The following is a 17,247-nucleotide window of genomic DNA, read 5'->3' as shown; positions in this document are numbered from 1 at the left end:
TTACGGTATAGTCAGCGCTGTGTAGTTATGTCCTGTATATAGGGGGCAGTATAGTCTCCTCTAGTGCAGTCACTGCTTTGTATATAGGGGGCGATCTAGTCAGTGCTGGTGCAGTCATGTCCTGTATATAGGAGGCAGTATGATCAGTACTGGTGCAATCATGGTCTGTATATAGGTGGCTGTAGTCACAGCTGGTGCAGTTACTGCTCTGTATATAGGGGGCGGTAGTCACAGCTGGTCGAGTCATGTTCTGTATATAGGGGGTAGGTATAGTCCATGCCGGTGCAGTCACTGTTCTGTATATAGGGGCTGTCTAGTCAGTGCTGGTGCAGTTACTGCTCTGTATAAGGCCGTTATAACGAGTACTGGTGCTGTCATATTCTGTATACAGGTGGCGGTATAGTCACAGCTGGTGCAGTTACTGCTCTGTATATATGGGATCATCAAAAAGTGGCTGGCCTCTGTATTATCCTATAAAGGAGGGGAACAGGGCAACATAATTTACCACTTCAACAAGTTAATGTTAAAACACTATATTTTATTAAATAAATTCGATAAAATATACAAAACATCAATATAAAAATATAAAATACAGGTGCCTGGTGTGTGAGGGCCACACAGTAAAAGTCTTCGACGAACATTCCTTAGAAGGCGACAGTTCGGCCCATTTGCTATAAATGATTAGACATTAATTAGATAACCTAAAGCCTAATGGGGGAAACCCAGGTGAAGATGAAGACACTATAGAAAATGCCAGTGCATAAAGGGAGATGAATCATGCTCAGAGGAGACCCGAGTGTCCCCAATGTTATATCTATACATATAGGCCATTATCTATAGGTTATTACCTGTAAAGGTTAGGAAGGAAATGTGCCCCGAGCTGTGTCTTCTATTCGGCTGTGCTTCCCTCAGCACTAACACATGGTTCCAGTATACTTCCTCAGCTGGTGCAGTCATGTCCTGTATATAGGGGGCGGTATAGTCACAGCTGGTTCAGTCACGTCCTGTATATAGGGGGCGGTATAGTCATGTGAAGCACAGTATTCAGTTGTATGGGACATCTTGTTCTCCAGACCTCCATTTTTGTGCTTGCGACGCCATTTTGTTGTTTACGAGTTAAATTTTGTAACTAGGTGAAAGTTCGCGGTTATTATGAAACCAGACTGTCCTAGTCTGAACAAGATAGGAGACCCTGAAGAATGTGCTATTGTTCTATTCTCTACGTCACGTAACTATGGACATATTCCGATTTTCTTGCAATTTTATTGGCTTATAAAGTGAATGTATTAAGACGATGCTATTGGTAGCCGAGTCCTTTGCATAATTAAGCAAAATACTATAAAAAGGTGACATAATAAAAAGGGGGTTAGTGATCTGCCTTGATCCTCCCATATAGAGGCTCACGTCTCCGTCTGGTCATTCCCAGTTGCTAGCAACGCCGTGTGGATTAATTTGGAAATCACTTGGTCAACCGTGAAGGGTTAATTTAGCCCTCCCTCAATAGTTACCTCAACATTCACAGCTGGTGCAGTCATGTTCTGTATATAGGGGGCGGTTTAGTCACAGCTGGTGCAGTCATGTCCTGTATATAGGGGGCGGTATAGCCACAGCTGGTGCAGTCATGTCCTGTATAGTCACAGCTGTTGCAGTCATGTCCTGTATATAGGGGGCAGTTTAGTCACAGCTGGTGCACTCATGTCCTGTATATAGGGGGCAGTATAGTCAAAGCTGGTGCAGTCATGTCCTGTATATAGGGGGCAGTATAGTCACAGCTGGTGCAGTCATGTCCTGTATATAGGGGGCAGTATAGTCACAGCTGGTGCAGTCATGTCCTGTATATAGGGGGCAGTATAGTCACAGCTGGTGCAGTCATGTCCTGTATATAGGGGGCAGTATAGTCACAGCTGGTGCAGTCATGTTCTGTATATAGGGGGCAGTATAGTCACAGCTGGTGCAGTCATGTTCTGTATATTGGGGGCAGTATAGTCACAGCTGGTGCAGTCGCAATATAGTCAGTGCTGGTGCAGTCACTGCTCTGTATATAGGGGGTGGTATAGTCTACGCTGGTGCAATCACTGCCCTGTATATAGGGGGCAGTATAGTCCATACTTGTGCAGATACTGCTCTGTATATAGGGGGCGGTATAGTCACTGCTAGTGCAATCCAGGGCTGTGGAGTCGGAGTCGGTATAAAATGGACCGACTCCTAAAATATATAATAAATTGGGTACAGTAATTCAATGCAGGATGTGCTGAATATTTTTTCATAGGAGTTTGGGAAAGTTATGAAATGTCCTATAAATGGCTGTTATATTCCTGATCTAAGGCTACATTCACACACAGCGTTTTTCCTGTGTTTTTTGAGGATACGTTTTTCAGCTGCAAAAGCTGATCATCTTTTTAAAAAAAACGCATCACCTGAAAGGTTTTTGAGCTCATAGATAATGTTTTCAATAGCAAAAGCAGATTAGAAATCTGCTCTATCCATATCGTATCTGTACCAAAAAGAATGAAAACCGGGTAGTACACCAATATATATTCTGTTCTGTCTAAATATCTTGATTATTGGATCATAAAAATGATTAAATGTCTGAGGTTCACATTGTACTACAATAAATTTTTCACTTAAATATAAGCAATATGTGTGGGAGTCGGAGTAAGGGAAATTGAGGAGTCGGAGTCGCAGGTTTGGCTTACCGACTCCACAGCCCTGGTGCAATCACTGCTCTGTATATAAGGGAGGGTGTAGTAATCGTTGGTGCAGTCACTGCTCTGTATTTAATGTGCAATAGTCAGTGCTGGTGCAGTCACTGCTCTGTATATAGGGGCAGTATAGTCACAGCTAGTGCAGTCATGTTCTGTATATAGGGGCAGTATAGTCACAGCTGGTGGTCATTTTCTGTAAATAGGGGGTAGTGTAGTCACCACTAGCGCAGTCATGTTCTGTATATAGGGGGAGGTATAGTCACAGCTGGTGCAGTCACTGCTCTGTATATAGGGCACATTATAGTCAGTACTGGGGCAGTTACTGCTCTGTATATAGGGGGTGGTATCACCGCTCTACATATAGGGGGCAGTATAGTCACCACTAGTGCAGTTACTGCTCTGTATATAGGGGGCAGTATAGTCAGAGCTGGTGTAGTCACTGCTCTGTATACAGGGAGCATGATAGTCAGTACTGGGGCAGTCACTGCTCTGTATATAGGGGAAGTATAATCACAGCTGGTGCTGTCATGTTCTGTATATAGGAAGCAGTACAGTCACCGTTAGTGCAGTTACTGCTCTGTATATAGGGGCAGTATAGTCACAGCTGGTGCAGTCACTGCTCTGTATATAGGGGGCAGTATAGTCACAGCTGGTGCAGTCACTGCTCTGTATATAGGGGGCAGTATAGTCACAGCTGGTGCAGTCACTGCTCTGTATATAGGGGGCTGTATAGTCACAGCTGGTGCAGTCACTGCTCTGTATATAGGGGGCTGTATAGTCACAGCTGGGGCAGTCACTGCTCTGTATATAGGGGAAGTATAATCACAGCTGGTGCTGTCATGTTCTGTATATAGGAAGCAGTACAGTCACCGTTAGTGCAGTTACTGCTCTGTATATAGGGGCAGTATAGTCACAGCTGGTGCAGTCACTGCTCTGTATATAGGGGGCAGTATAGTCACAGCTGGTGCAGTCACTGCTCTGTATATAGGGGGCAGTATAGTCACAGCTGGTGCAGTCACTGCTCTGTATATAGGGGGCAGTGTAGTCACAGCTGGTGCAGTCACTGCTCTGTATATAGGGGGCTGTATAGACAGCTAGTGCAGTCACTGCTCTGTATATAGGGGGCAGTATAGTCACAGCTGGTGCAGTCACTGCTCTGTATATAGGGGGCTGTATAGACAGCTGGTGCAGTCACTGCTCTGTATATAGGGGGCAGTATAGTCACAGCTGGTGCAGTCACTGCTCTGTATATAGGGGGCAGTATAGTCACAGCTGGTGCAGTCACTGCTCAGTATATAGGGGGCAGTATAGTCACAGCTGGTGCAGTCACTGCTCTGTATATAGGGGGCTGTATAGACACAGCTGGTGCAGTCACTGCTCTGTATATAGGGGGCAGTAGAGTCACAGCTGGTGCAGTCACTGCTCTGTATATAGGGGGCAGTAGAGTCACAGCTGGTGCAGTCACTGCTCTGTATATAGGGGGCAGTAGAGTCACAGCTGGTGCAGTCACTGCTCTGTATATAGGGGGCAGTAGAGTCACAGCTGGTGCAGTCACTGCTCTGTATATAGGGGGCAGTAGAGTCACAGCTGGTGCAGTCACTGCTCTGTATATAGGGGGCAGTATAGTCACAGCTGGTGCAGTCACTGCTCTGTATATAGGGGGCTGTATAGACAGCTAGTGCAGTCACTGCTCTGTATATAGGGGGCAGTATAGTCACAGCTGGTGCAGTCACTGCTCTGTATATAGGGGGCTGTATAGACACAGCTGGTGCAGTCACTGCTCTGTATATAGGGGGCAGTATAGTCACAGCTGGTGCAGTCACTGCTCTGTATATAGGGGGCAGTATAGTCACAGCTGGTGCAGTCACTGCTCTGTATATAGGGGGCAGTATAGTCACAGCTGGTGCAGTCACTGCTCTGTATATAGGGGGCTGTATAGACACAGCTGGTGCAGTCACTGCTCTGTATATAGGGGGCAGTATAGTCACAGCTGGTGCAGTCACTGCTCTGTATATAGGGGGCAGTATAGTCACAGCTGGTGCAGTCACTGCTCTGTATATAGGGGGCTGTATAGACACAGCTGGTGCAGTCACTGCTCTGTATATAGGGGGCTGTATAGACACTTTTGGTGCAGTCACTGCTCTGTATATAGGGGGCTGTATAGACACTTTTGGTGCAATCACTCCTCTGTATATAGGGGGCAGTATAGTCACAGCTGGTGCAGTCACTGCTCTGTATATAGGGGGCAGTATAGTCACAGCTGGTGCAGTCATACTGGGGCTGTACTATGATAGCACTAGTTGAGTCACTCTCTCTTCAGCAGATCCAGGACCCCCGGGGTGGGGGTATTACTCATACAAGTGGTTCTCACACCCTTTGAATCTTGATGAAAAGGATGGCGGTGATGACGGAGAAGCCGCACAGAATGACGATGACCTTGACGATGCGCTGGTCGCCGGCTGTCAGCTCGTGTGGCAGAATCTCCAGGAAGGTGATGTACAGGAAGGTCCCTGTGGCGATGCCCTCCAGGACACTGTGGGTCAGCTGCTGAATGGGGTCTGCATTTTCTGTCGGCACAATGCCAAGTCCGATGCCCAGAGGAGTCATGAAGGCATAGAGGAGGAGGCAGGAGAGGACGACCCGTGGACGGAGGCGGCCCTGCACCAGCTTGAGCGTCAGGCTGAAGGAGATGATGCACTTGTGTATGAGCAGCGCCAGGCAGGTCTCCAGCACCTTCTCGCTGTCCTGCAGAAGCCCCACAGCCAAACCCTCCAACACCGAGTGTAAGGAGAGAGACAGCACCAGAACCATGGCCCGGAGCGCCGAACGAGCATTCACGTGGACATGTGGCTGGTCCATGTGCAGGATCTGGGCGTCGGTGCCCAGGAGGGAGTGCGTCTCCTCCAACCTCCCCCATGGCTCCTTGTAACTCAGCACAATCTGCTCCAACACCAGCACCAGGAAGAAGCCCATGGCCAGGACGAACTCCGGCAGGGGAAACTGGAGCTGGGGGCAAGCACAGGGAGCAAAGGGTTAAAGCAGGAAGGGTCATGTGACTGGTGTCAGGAGGGTGACATCTGCCATACTCACTGTTATCTTCAGTCTCAGGAGGGCCTCGGTCATCCCGGAGAGGTAGTCGGGCAGCAGATCTAGCAGGCCGGTGGCCAGGAAGACCCCCCCTGAGAAGCAACTGAGCAGACTCTGCGCCCGGCGCCGATCGCCTGCAACCAGGACATGCTGCGTCCATTACAGCGCCCCCACAAGGCTGAGCCCCACCCCGACTAGCACAGGACTTACCCGAGATGTCGGGGGCTGCCTGCCGCCTGAAGAGGACGAGGGGCGCCAGGCCACTGAGCAGGCTCAGGAGGAGGGACGTCACCAGAGAGCCCAGCTTCAGCTCCACACGGCCCACCGAGGCGGCCTCCCGACCCAGGCTCCACACTTCCATGCCGGTCACTGCACCACAGCAGACGCCATTTTAGGGATTAGTATCCGGGCAGGACCCATCACCGACCGGAGGGACTTCGCTGCCGGGGCTCGGCGACTGTGCGGAAGACGAGGGAAAGGCAAATGTGCGGAAAGTGGGCTCCCCGACAGGAAGGGGGATGTATGACAGGCGCGACTATTAGTGCTTTCACGCTCACGTTCAGCCTCCGGTTTGTACTGTTTTTCCTCAGCGTGCAGCACCGGCCGCCATCTTGATGCACCCGGAAGTCACCGCCTCCTAAGCCCCGCCCCGTGACGTCGGCCGCTCTGGAGGGGGAGTAGATAAGTAGCGGTCCTGTTCTCGCCGCCCTCCTCAGGAGCTGTGCGATAGCTGGATGTTAGTGGCAGTGATGGTTACAGATGGTTCCCCGGCTTTCCTAGTTTCTGGAGACTGTCACGTGGTTTTTGACTGTGCAGCAGGTGGATCATGGAGGGCTGGAGCGGCCTTACAACCGGGCAAAAGGTTGCCGTTACAATGGGAGTATCAGCCGGAGCGGTGCTGCTGTACACGTGCTACACTCGGTACCGAACAGGTGAGGAAGACACCGGCTGTCACCGGTCTCCCCGTCCGGTCTCTGATCTGCGTGTTGTCTCCAGCCCCTGACCACAGACTGGACGAGCCGCAGGTAACCTGTCCCCAGTTGGCCGCGGAGCTCGTCGTTGATCAGGATGGCGCCGTTTTGCACAAGGTGAGTCCCAGCAGTCAGAGCCGCCCAGTTGCCAGGTGACGCCATGTTTCCTCCATGTAACCATTACCTCTTCTCAGCTGATGGGACTAAGCCAGACGCAAGCTTCGGGCGGCGGAGACCACGAGCTGACCGGCAGCCCCGCACAGTTGCGCCAGGCTCAGCAGCGGTTGGGGGACGGAGCTGCGCTGAGGGTGGAGCTGTACTTTCCGGCCAGGTCTATGGGGCGCATCATAGGTAAGGCAAGGAGCTGCCATATGTGACACACGGCTTTGAGGTCTGATGTGAGAGAATGCAGGTTTGGGGTGCGGCTCTACAAGGCATGCAGCTCCCTTCAGTATACCTTCTCTGTTGTCTGCAGGACAAGGGGGTGAGCGGATCCGGGAAATAAGCAGAAGTTCTGGCGCCCAAATCTACTGTGAGCGGCGGACAGAGAACAGACAGGCTGCACCGACCCAACAGGTCACCGTCACCGGAACCAGAGAGCAAGTGGAGGCAGCCAAGGTGCGAGACGGTTACAGGTAGTCTATGGCCGGAGTTACTCTAGAGAGGAATACGGACGAGTGCTATGCAACAAAAAATTGCATAGCACTCAGACCAATGTTAATCTATGGAGCAGCTCCCATTACTTTTTTTTATTTCTCGGCCATATAAGTGCGACTGAAATCGTAGCATGCTGCGATTTGCACCGTATATCGGCTGAGACTCACCAATGCAAGTCTATAGGTGCGAGAAAAAAATCACACACCACACGGACCATCAGTGTGACTTGCGAGAAATACACACCGGTGTCCTTTGAAAAGCTGGCAATTCAGTGCGGTGTACAGTAAAATCACACTGACATACAACCGGGAGTGGTGTTAATGCTACCGCCCCGGCTGTAAACCACTGAGGAATGAATGAGGAGCTGCCGGCGACAGCATCAGGGACGTCAGCGCAGCTTCCCAGCTTCACCTGCAATGAGCTCAGCAGCGTGGGAAAATGAACTGTCACTTTCCCATGCTCAAGACTTCACCTCGGGTCAGGCTGGAAGGCTGCGCTGACGTCACTGATGCTTCAGCCAGCAGCGCTATTCTGCTATCTATCTATGAAATATGTAGGAATATTTGACGCAATGGATCAGTTAAATGTCCATTTTGCAAGGCTGTGATAAAATCATGGCATACGAATGCCATAGAGGAAATCGCATCCTCGCATTGCACACAGATGACATACGGATCACTGTTCAGGGAACATTTGTGTGATTCTCGGCCTTCAAAGTCGGACTATTTTTTTATACGTTAAGTGTGTCTCCAGCCTATGTCTCCCCATAATAACCCTCTGCTCTCCTCCTGTCAGACTCTCCTCCAGAAAGCCTCAGAGGAGGACGCCGCTGTCCAACGCAGAGCCACAGAGTCTTCCACCTTCCGCTCACGCCGGAAAGAGATCATCGCTGTGAAGAAGACTGACAGACGGCGCCCCTCAGAGGAAGAGAAGGATAAGCAGCTGCCTCTCTGGGAAGCTCCCCAGACCATGGATTCTGCAGAGGACAGAGCCTTGGAGGACAAATCACCAGCCCAAGAAAACATGGCTGACTGCCCCTCCAACATCTGCAAGTTTGAGGGTATCTGCATCTTAATATTGCGTCACATATCCCCTGCTAGCACTTCTGATTGGCTGTGGGAAGAGCGGTGATATCTACCAAGTCTCCTTATATTGAGATTGTGTGTGATGTCATGTGCCGCAGAGGTGGAAATGCTCTTCGTTTTCTGTTCTTGTAGTCCCGAGCCCAGACTTCAGTTTTCGCGCAGACGAGTACGTGGACGTCTACGTGTCAGCCACAGAGAAACCCGAACACTTCTGGATCCAGATTCTGGGATCCCGCTCCTCGCAGCTTGAGAAACTGACCACAGAGATGAGTGACCACTACCGGGGACGGAAGAGGGTGTGTCCTGATAGCCACACCCCCTCACTACCCAGATTCCTATTGGCTGCTGCTTGTGTGGGGGAGGGATTTGTTTTATGCATTGATTAGTCACCCTTACCTTTATTATGTCACCACCTTGATTAGCTGCTCCTCCCCCTTATGGTATCACTGCTTTGTCAGGAGGCAGTGCCAGAGATCCAGGTGGGTGACATTGTGGCTGCTCCCTTCCACGTTGATGAGTTCTGGTACCGGGCGGAGGTGCTGGGCTTCCTGAAAAATGGAAACGTGGATTTATACTACGTGGACTACGGCGACAACTGGGAAACGGCAAGAGAGGAGCTGCATCCGCTCCGGTGAGTGGCAGCTCCCGACTGCCTGGTGTGATGACCCAGGTCTAGCTGCCGTTCTGTGTAATGTTGGACTTGTCCTCTTCCAGGTGTGACTTTCTGAGTCTCCCGTTCCAGGCTGTTGAATGCAGCCTCTCCGGTGTTGCTCCTCGCGGTGAGTTGTCTGGCAGAGCAGTAACAACCATCATGATTGCCATTTCAGCCACAGGAAGCAGATATGCCGATCCGTACCTGCCCAAATATCTGCAGGACTTGGAGAGCCGGCGACCACTTATTGGAGCCGTGACCACGTTGGATGTACAGTACATGCGTCTTCTTGGGGCTCCTCCTTATTGTGATCTCTTCTCCCTGCAGGGGGGACATGGTCTGATCAGGCGCTGGATGCTTTCGACACTTTGTCGCACTGCGCTGAATGGAAGCCGCTGCTTGCCAAAATCTCCAGTTTTCCGTCTCCCGGGGAGTCTTGCTGCTTCCAAATCCAACTGTATGACCCTTCCAGTGACCCCGTAAGCCCAGACATGCAATATAACAACCTTCAAAGCAACATGCAGAGTCATCTCTAGATGTAAACCTGTTGCTGCATCTTGGAAGATGAAACTGCTCTGGCTGTGAGTGGAGCATGATGTGACATACTCCACTCACAACCAGAGCTGCAGTTATACATGTGCTGTTTTTGTCATATCATCTGTACACCACTCACAGCCAAAGGAGCAGTCACAATTTTGGATATTACATCAGATGTGACCGCAGCTCTGGCTAAGAGTGGAGGATAGAAGGGTTATAATGCAGGATGGGTAGCGTTTACTCTATTTCGGCTGTGACCCTCAGGTCCTTTGTCTATCTTTTTGTAGATGCTGGACATCGGTCTGGAGCTGATCCGCCAGGGCCATGCCATCAAGTGCCAGGTGAGCCCCACAAAGGACGATGAAGAGGACTCTCTGGTGGCTCGACTCATGGTGGGTAACGTCCTCCCCACTGGTGACAGTGGTCGATATTCTCTGCTCACGGTGTGCTGCCCCCTATAGGAAGAAGTTACTGGTCTGTCTGCAGGGTCTGACTCTGGCAGTTTCTCTAGCCGTCCGGAGGAGGGGCACCTGGCATCTGGTAAGTGTTGTCAGATGTGTGCAGGTTGAGGGTCGGGTCTATGTCTGGGTTGTCACCACTTCCTTCTTGAGGTGGTGCACCCTATCCACCTCTTGGTGACAACCACTTGGCAATTGATCAGTGCTAGCTATGATGGAAACATGGCCATCATCTTGGTTAACATTTGGATACCTGCATCCCAGATGGATCTATTGAGATGATCCGAGCAGATGTGTTTCGAATCCCCGAGTGTCAGCAGATCAGCATCTCCACCCCTACGTCCTGCCCGAAGTCTGTGGATGAAGTGGACAGCCTAGATCAGAGCGTCTCAAAAATGCACATAAGTGACAGTGACCACTCTGCAACTTCCAGCCCGTCTACTGCCCCTTACCCTGAGAACAGCTCCCCTTCAGCCACATCTTCAGATTCCTCAGGAGCTGCGTCCAGCTCTTCCTTCACCTGCACAGACTCGGAGGGGCTGAGCTTTGTGACCTCCTCCCTGGAGGACAGCAGCATCAACTCCCCACGTGGCTGTTTCTATTACCTGACTGATGAGTCATCCACCAGCTCCTCCAGAGAAGTCATCAGCATCAGCTCTGACAGTGAGGGTGACATTGTCCAGACAGATGTGAAACTGGCACCGAGGGATTCTGGTAAAGATCCATGGCGTGATGGTGATGGGGACACGAAGACAAACACTTGGCCAGGGGGATGCCTCACTAGTTTATGGTGTCATGCACACTTCACCCCTTTAACATTATTTAGGGCTCATTCCCTCTGCTCTCACTCCCTCCGTCTTTTTTTATTCACTCTGCGCGCCCCACTCCCTTATTTTTGTACGGAGTCCTTGCTCTTTTTTTTTTTTTCTTTTTGCTCCCGCCTTTCTTTTTTGGACTCTGGGCCCCAATCAATGCCCTTGCAATATAAACCCCCTCACTCCCTATTTTACTCCAGGCGAGCTCACGCCTATCAGTCGTCTTTTGGCGCTTTGACAGTGAGGGTGACATTGTCCAGACAGATGTGAAACTGGCACCGAGGGATTCTGGTAAAGATCCATGGCGTGATGGTGATGGGGACACGAAGACAAACACTTGGCCAGGGGGATGCCTCACTAGTTTATGGTGTCATGCACACTTCACCCCTTTAACATTATTTAGGGCTCATTCCCTCTGCTCTCACTCCCTCCGTCTTTTTTTATTCACTCTGCGCGCCCCACTCCCTTATTTTTGTACGGAGTCCTTGCTCTTTTTTTTTTTTCTTTTTGCTCCCGCCTTTCTTTTTTGGACTCTGGGCCCCAATCAATGCCCTTGCAATATAAACCCCCTCACTCACTCCCTATTTTACTCCAGGCGAGCTCACGCCTATCAGTCGTCTTTTGGCGCTTTGGCATTGCTTTCTCCTTCTGTCCCTCTTCTGTCACTTTGTCTCTCTCACTCTCTCGATCTACAGTTTTGCTCTAAAGTTTACATACACCGGCAGAATTTTTGCTTTATTGGCCTTTTTTCAGAGAATATGAATGATAACACCAAAATGTTTTCTCCACTTATGGCTGGTGGTCGGGTGAAGCCATTTATTGTCGGACTACTGTGTTTTCTCTTTTTTAATTCATAATGACAACCCAAAACATCCAAATAACCCTGATCAAAAGTTGGTGGTGATTTTGGCCTGATAACATGCACAGAAGTTGACACAAATGGGTTTGACTGGCTACTAAAAGTAACATCCTCACCTGTGACCTGTTTGCTTGTAATCCTCACCTGTGACAAAATGCCAGGAAAATTGTTTAGGATGCAAAGAAAATCCCACAAATAACATCAGCTGAAATACTGGACTCTCTGAAAACTAGCGGTGTGGTGTTTCAAAACGAATAATGAGGCACTTGAAGAAAATGGTCGCGTCGCCAGAAGAAAGCCATTAGGCTGGGTTCACACGTAGCGGAACTCTCGCGGAAATTACCGCGAGAGTTCCGGAAATTCCATTCCGCGGGAAAATCGCATTTTAAATTCCCGCGATTTTCCCGCGGAAAAACTAGCATTTTGCAAGCGTAATTAGCTTGCAGAATTGCTAGCGTTTTCCAAGCGATATGTAGCATCGCTTGGAGAACTGATTGACAGGTTGTTCACACTCGTCAAACACAGTGTTTGACTAGTGTGACCAACTTTTTACTATTGAGGCTGCCTATGCGGCATCAATAGTAAAAGATAGAATGTAAATAATAAAATAAAAAAAAAAGTTGTTCTCACCTTCCGACGTCCCGCGCAGCCTTCCCGACCGAATCTCTCCGTGCTCCCGGTCCCAGTAATCCTTTGCAACAATTACTGCGATGACATCCGTTCTCGCGGGATCGCGACGCCTCACGGTTGACCGCGAGACTTCGCGATCCCGCGAGAACGGACGTCATCGCTCGCAAAGGCTTACTGGGACCGGGAGCGTGGAGAGAGGCTGGAAGGTTGCGCCGGACGTCGGAAGGTGAGAATAACAATATTTTTTATTTTAAATTCTATTTTTTACAGGGATATGGTACCCAAAGCCCTGAGGACAGTCCTCTCCTCCGGACCGTGGGTACCATCCGCAATTGTTCTGTTTACTTTTCGCATGGTGTGCACAGTCACATATGGAAAGTAAGCAGAACAATGCATTCCTATGGGTGCGGGATCGCCGCGATTCCGTAAAATTAATGAGCATGCTGCGTTTTTTACCGCAAAGCAATTCCGCCGCGGTAAAAACCGCAGCATTAGCACAGCATTGTGGAATCCCATAGGAATGCATGGGATGCTTATTTTTCGCATTTTCGCGGCAAAATTGCGCGGTTAAAACCACCGCGGAAACTCGAAAAAAACGCCACGTGTGAACTCATTCTTACTGTGCAAATGCCACAAAGTATCTCACCTACAATACGCAAAACAGCACAGAGACAAACCTCAAATCTGGAACAAGGTAATTTTTTTTTTTAGTGATGAGACCAAAATTGAACTTTTTGGTCGCAACCATAAACGTTACATTTGGAGAGAGATCAACAAAGCATATGATGATAGGAATGGTGTAAAGCACGGAGGTGGATCGCTGATGTTTTTCAGATGTGTGAGCTACAGAGGCACAGGGAACTTGGTCAAAGTTGAAGGAAAGATGAATGCCGCACATCATCAGCAAATACTGGAGGCAAATTTGCAATCATCAGGCCGGAAGCTGCGCGTGAGACGTACTTGGATGTACCAACATGACAACATGGGGGTTTAACAATATATAGCAACCCCAAAGTCACTTCAAATCTGGATAGGTCCCTCAAAAAAATACATTTTGTAAATTTCCTTGAAAAAATGAAAAATTTCTGCTACACTTAAAAACCTCCTAAAAGGCTAACAAAATAAATTAGAGTTTTAAAAATGGTGCTGATGTAAAGCCGGCATGTGGGAAATGTTATTTATGAATGTTTTTGTGTGGTATGACTATCTGGATTAAAGGGATAATAATTCAGAGTTTGAAAATTGCTATTTTTTTACATTTTTGTCAGGTTTTGTATTTATAAAAGAAATCAAAAACTTACCAACCTAAATTTACCATTATCATAAATTATAATGTGCACGAAAAAACTATCTCAAAAGCATTGGGATTTGTTGAAGCGTTCCAGAGTTATCACCACATAAAGTGACATTGGTCAGAATTTTAAAAAAGCCCCATCACTAAGGGGTTAACAAATGGGGGTGTGAACTTTTGATCAGGGTCATTTGGCTTGCTTCTGGCTACTCGACCATGCAGCCCATTTTTCTTCAAGTGCCTGCTTTTTGTTCATGTTGAAACAGCCACACCGCTAGTTTTCAGCAGATGTCATTTGTAGGGTTTTTTTTTTTTGCATCTTGAACAATTTTCCTGGTATTTGTCACAGGTGAGGATGTTGCCTTTAGTAGCCATTGAAACCCTTTTGTGTGAACTTCTGTGCATGTTATCAGGCCAAAATCACGAGGGTATGTGAACTTTTGATCAGGGTCATTTGGATGTTTTGGGTTGTCATTGTGATTTATAAAGAGAAAACACAGTAGTTTGACAATAAATGGCTTCATCCAATCACTAACCATGAGTGGAGAAAGTTTTGGTGTCATTATTCATATTCTCTTAAAATAAGGCCAACAAAGCAAAAATTCTGTGGGGTTATGCAAACTTTTGAGCACAACTGTCTGTGTCTGTCTCTAGCTCTCTGTCCCTCTCTAGCTCTCCAGACTCAGGGTATGTCTTTGGAGTGGTGTCCAGATATGAGTGGTCCTAGAGGGAGTCTTCAAGCCTCTGTTTCTCCTGGAGGATGCGCTTGTATTGCTTCTGTAGGATGTCATGGGCTGCTCTTGGGTCCCTGTTTCTGGGGTTTCTGTTTTTGGTTTGAGGCTACTCTTGGGGACTTGCGTTTCGCCTTCCATTTTTTTGTTGTACCATTTTTGGCACTGTTTATTTGTCTCATCAGACCAGAGAATCTTATTTCTCATAGTCTGGGAGGTCTTCATGTTTTTTTTTGGCAAACTCTGTGCGGGCTTTCATATGTCTTGCACTGAGGAGATGCTTCTGTCGAACCACTCTGCCGCAAAAGGCCCGACTTGGAGGGCTGCAGTGATAGTTGACTTTGTGCCACTTTCTCCCATCTCCCTACTGCATCTGTGGAGCTCAGCCATAGTGATCTTGGGGTGGTTCTTTACCTCTCTAACCAAGGCTCTTCTCCCACGATTGCTCCGTTTAGCTGGACGGCCAGGTCTAAGAAGACTTCTGGTGGTCCCAAACTTCTTCCATTTAAGGATTATGGAGGCAACTGTGCTGTTTGGAACCTTGAGTACTGCAGAAATTCATTGGTTATCTTGGCCATATCTGTGCCTTGCCACAATTCTATCTCTGAGCTCCTTGGTCAGTTCCTTTGACCTCATGATTCTCATTTGGTCTGACATGCACTGTGAGCTGTGAGGTCTTACATAGACAGGTGTGTGCCTTTATAAATCAAGTCCTATCAGTTTAATTAAACACAGCTGGACTCCAATGAAGGTGTAGAACCATCTCAAGGAGGATCACAAGGAAATGAACAGCATGTGACTTAAATATGGGTGTCTGAGCAAAGGGTCTGAATACTTATGACTTGATATTTTGGTTTTTCTTTAATTTGCAAAAATTTCTACTTTTTTTGTCAAGATGTGGTGCAGAGTGTACATTAAAGAGAGAAAAAACATTTGTGAATTTACGAAATGACTGCAATGAAACAAAGGGTAAAACATTTAAAGGGGTCTGAATACTTTCCATACCCACTGTAGTTAGATTTTTCATGGAACATAACAGGTTCTATTGGTGATTTAGGTGGCATGTTTTAGGGGTGTCCCATGAATTTGCTACACAATGTGTTGAGCAATCTCCTTATTTCTGCCATGTTGCTGCCCTCTGTTGCTTTATTTTGCAACTGTGGGGCACGTGGACTCCTGTACTTCTGCCCTCTTTGTGGGATCTCTGGAGATTACAGTGGGTTGCCACCTGTTTCAAAGGAGTCTTGGTTGTGGTCTCTTTTCTTGCTTTCAATGTTCTCTCGCTTTGTTTTCAATTCAAATAGACTTTGGCAGTACCAAAATACAAGCAAAAATAAGCTAGGTCCCTCTTACACTACAAGGACCCTGCTCGCCCCCCCCCCCCTTTTATGACGCTTTGGTTCCCTCTTACACTACAGGGACTCCGCTAGCTCCCTCCATCCTTTTGATGCTTCGACTCCCTATTACTCGCTCTCTTCATCCTTCTTCTGATGTGTCGACTCCCTCCCTTTTACACTACTCCCTCCATCCATTCTTATGATGTTTCGGCTTCCTCTTGTACTACAGGGACCCCCGCTCGCTTGCTCCCTCCCTCCTTATGATCCTTCAACTTTCTTACTTGCTCCCTTTTACACTACAGGAACCCTGCTCACTCCCTCCTTCCTCATGATTCTTTGGCTCCCTCTTACACTATGGGGACACCGCACACCCCCTCCATCCTTATGATGCTTCGGCTCCCTCTTACTTCATTTTACACTACAGGGATCCCGCTTGGTCCTTCCATCCTTATGACGTTTTGGCTCCCTCTTACTCCCTATTAAACTACAGGGATCCTGCTCGCTCGCTCCCTCCCTCCATCCTTATGACGTTTCGGCTCTCTTACGCCCTATTAAACTACAGAGACCCTGCTCGCTCGATCCCTCGTGATTCTTCAGCTCCCTCTTACTCGGTCCCTCTTTCACTATAGGGACCCCGGTCGCTCCCTCCATTTTTATTATGCTTCAGCTCCCTCTTACTCACTCCCTCCATTCTTATGATGCTTCGTCTCACTCTTTTCCTGCATCCTTCTGGCGCTTCGGCTCTTACTCGCTTCCTCCATCCTTCTGGCGCTTCGGCTCCCTATTAATTGCTTCCTCTGGCATTTCGTCTCCTTACTAGCTTCTTTCATTCTTCTTCTGGTGCTTCGGCTCCCTTTTTATGCTCTCATCCCTCCCGCTCATTGACACTTGCCCTTTCTCTCTCCACAGACACACTCCTGACCTCCAGCAGTGACGTAATAGTGATCGAGGATGAGTCCTGAGCAGCGTCCCCTCTAGCCGCAGTTTGCATTGTTAAATGTTGCGGTTCGCCATGTTTACAAGTTGTATAATGTGTTTCTGTTAATAAAGGTTTTGCTAATTTATCGCCTGACTCCTCCCACTGCACCATTCCGCTCTACATTACCTTTTCTCTTTATTGGGGGCTTTTATCCCCTGGTTAATGGCTACTTTATCCAATGTGTAGACCAGGATCATCTTGTATGTGCATGTTGGGACTCATTGGCGCTCATCTGGTCATACAATGTCAAACCTGACGTAGCTGATTGAGCTGATTGCTCTGAGCAGGCGGCCTGGAGACAAATCCTGTGCAGCAACTACTTCCTCAGCGGTGTACTCCTCCGACCAGCGCACTTGCCGCATTCTTCTGTTCATGGTTGACCCACCCTCCAGAACACAAACATGTTCATCTCAAGCTCAAATATGACTGCCAGGCTGCAATTAAGGGAAAAAA

The 17,247-nt window shown here is 48.5% G+C and overlaps 2 protein-coding genes across 4 annotated transcripts; one reads left to right on the top strand and one right to left on the bottom strand.

Moving 5' to 3' along the window:
* Window positions 1-517: 517 nt before the first annotated feature.
* Window positions 518-6,153, bottom strand: SLC39A1 (solute carrier family 39 member 1). The gene is made up of 3 exons (XM_073564640.1): window positions 6,003-6,153; window positions 5,796-5,926; window positions 518-5,711 (listed from the first exon to the last, which is right to left on the bottom strand). The coding sequence occupies exons 1-3, from the start codon at window positions 6,151-6,153 to the stop codon at window positions 5,073-5,075; spliced, it is 921 nt and encodes a 306-aa protein (XP_073420741.1). The 3' UTR covers window positions 518-5,072.
* Window positions 6,154-6,526: 373 nt separating this feature from the next.
* On the top strand, window positions 6,527-16,879 carry TDRKH (tudor and KH domain containing). Of its 3 annotated transcripts, XM_073564638.1 has the most exons (13): window positions 6,584-6,724; window positions 6,789-6,880; window positions 6,958-7,114; window positions 7,239-7,381; window positions 8,216-8,480; window positions 8,638-8,801; window positions 8,964-9,136; window positions 9,220-9,284; window positions 9,485-9,636; window positions 9,982-10,086; window positions 10,156-10,234; window positions 10,417-10,866; window positions 16,725-16,879. In XM_073564638.1, the coding sequence occupies exons 1-13, from the start codon at window positions 6,619-6,621 to the stop codon at window positions 16,775-16,777; spliced, it is 2,004 nt and encodes a 667-aa protein (XP_073420739.1). In that variant the 5' UTR covers window positions 6,584-6,618; the 3' UTR covers window positions 16,778-16,879. The 3 variants fall into 3 exon arrangements, with proteins under 3 accessions (XP_073420737.1, XP_073420740.1, XP_073420739.1); XM_073564636.1 differs by having other exon boundaries at window positions 6,527-6,880; XM_073564639.1 differs by lacking the exon at window positions 10,417-10,866 and having other exon boundaries at window positions 6,527-6,880.
* The last annotated feature ends 368 nt before the right edge of the window (window positions 16,880-17,247 follow it).

Source organism: Dendrobates tinctorius, unplaced genomic scaffold (genome assembly GCF_039654945.1).
Source record: "Dendrobates tinctorius isolate UK_male_01 unplaced genomic scaffold, ASM3965494v1 ptg000468l, whole genome shotgun sequence".
NCBI classification, from domain to species: domain Eukaryota; kingdom Metazoa; phylum Chordata; class Amphibia; order Anura; family Dendrobatidae; genus Dendrobates; species Dendrobates tinctorius.
The sequence above is the reverse complement of the archived record's forward strand: the minus strand, read 5'-3'. Positions and strand labels throughout refer to the sequence as shown.

What these genes read in the sequence shown, in the direction of transcription:
- SLC39A1 (XM_073564640.1), bottom strand. Translation starts at nt 6,153, where the DNA reads ATGGAAGTGTGGAGCCTGGGTCGGGAGGCCGCCTCGGTGGGCCGTGTG. An exon ending in GGCAGCCCCCGACATCTCGG is followed by an intron (nt 5,927 to 6,002) that starts GTAAGTCCTGTG and finishes TCCTGGTTGCAG; the next exon opens with GCGATCGGCGCCGGGCGCAG. An exon ending in TCCTGAGACTGAAGATAACA is followed by an intron (nt 5,712 to 5,795) that starts GTGAGTATGGCA and finishes GCTTGCCCCCAG; the next exon opens with CTCCAGTTTCCCCTGCCGGA.
- TDRKH (XM_073564636.1), top strand. Translation starts at nt 6,527, where the DNA reads ATGTTAGTGGCAGTGATGGTTACAGATGGTTCCCCGGCTTTCCTAGTT. An exon ending in AGCAAGTGGAGGCAGCCAAG is followed by an intron (nt 7,382 to 8,215) that starts GTGCGAGACGGT and finishes TCCTCCTGTCAG; the next exon opens with ACTCTCCTCCAGAAAGCCTC. An exon ending in ATGACCCTTCCAGTGACCCC is followed by an intron (nt 9,637 to 9,981) that starts GTAAGCCCAGAC and finishes ATCTTTTTGTAG; the next exon opens with ATGCTGGACATCGGTCTGGA.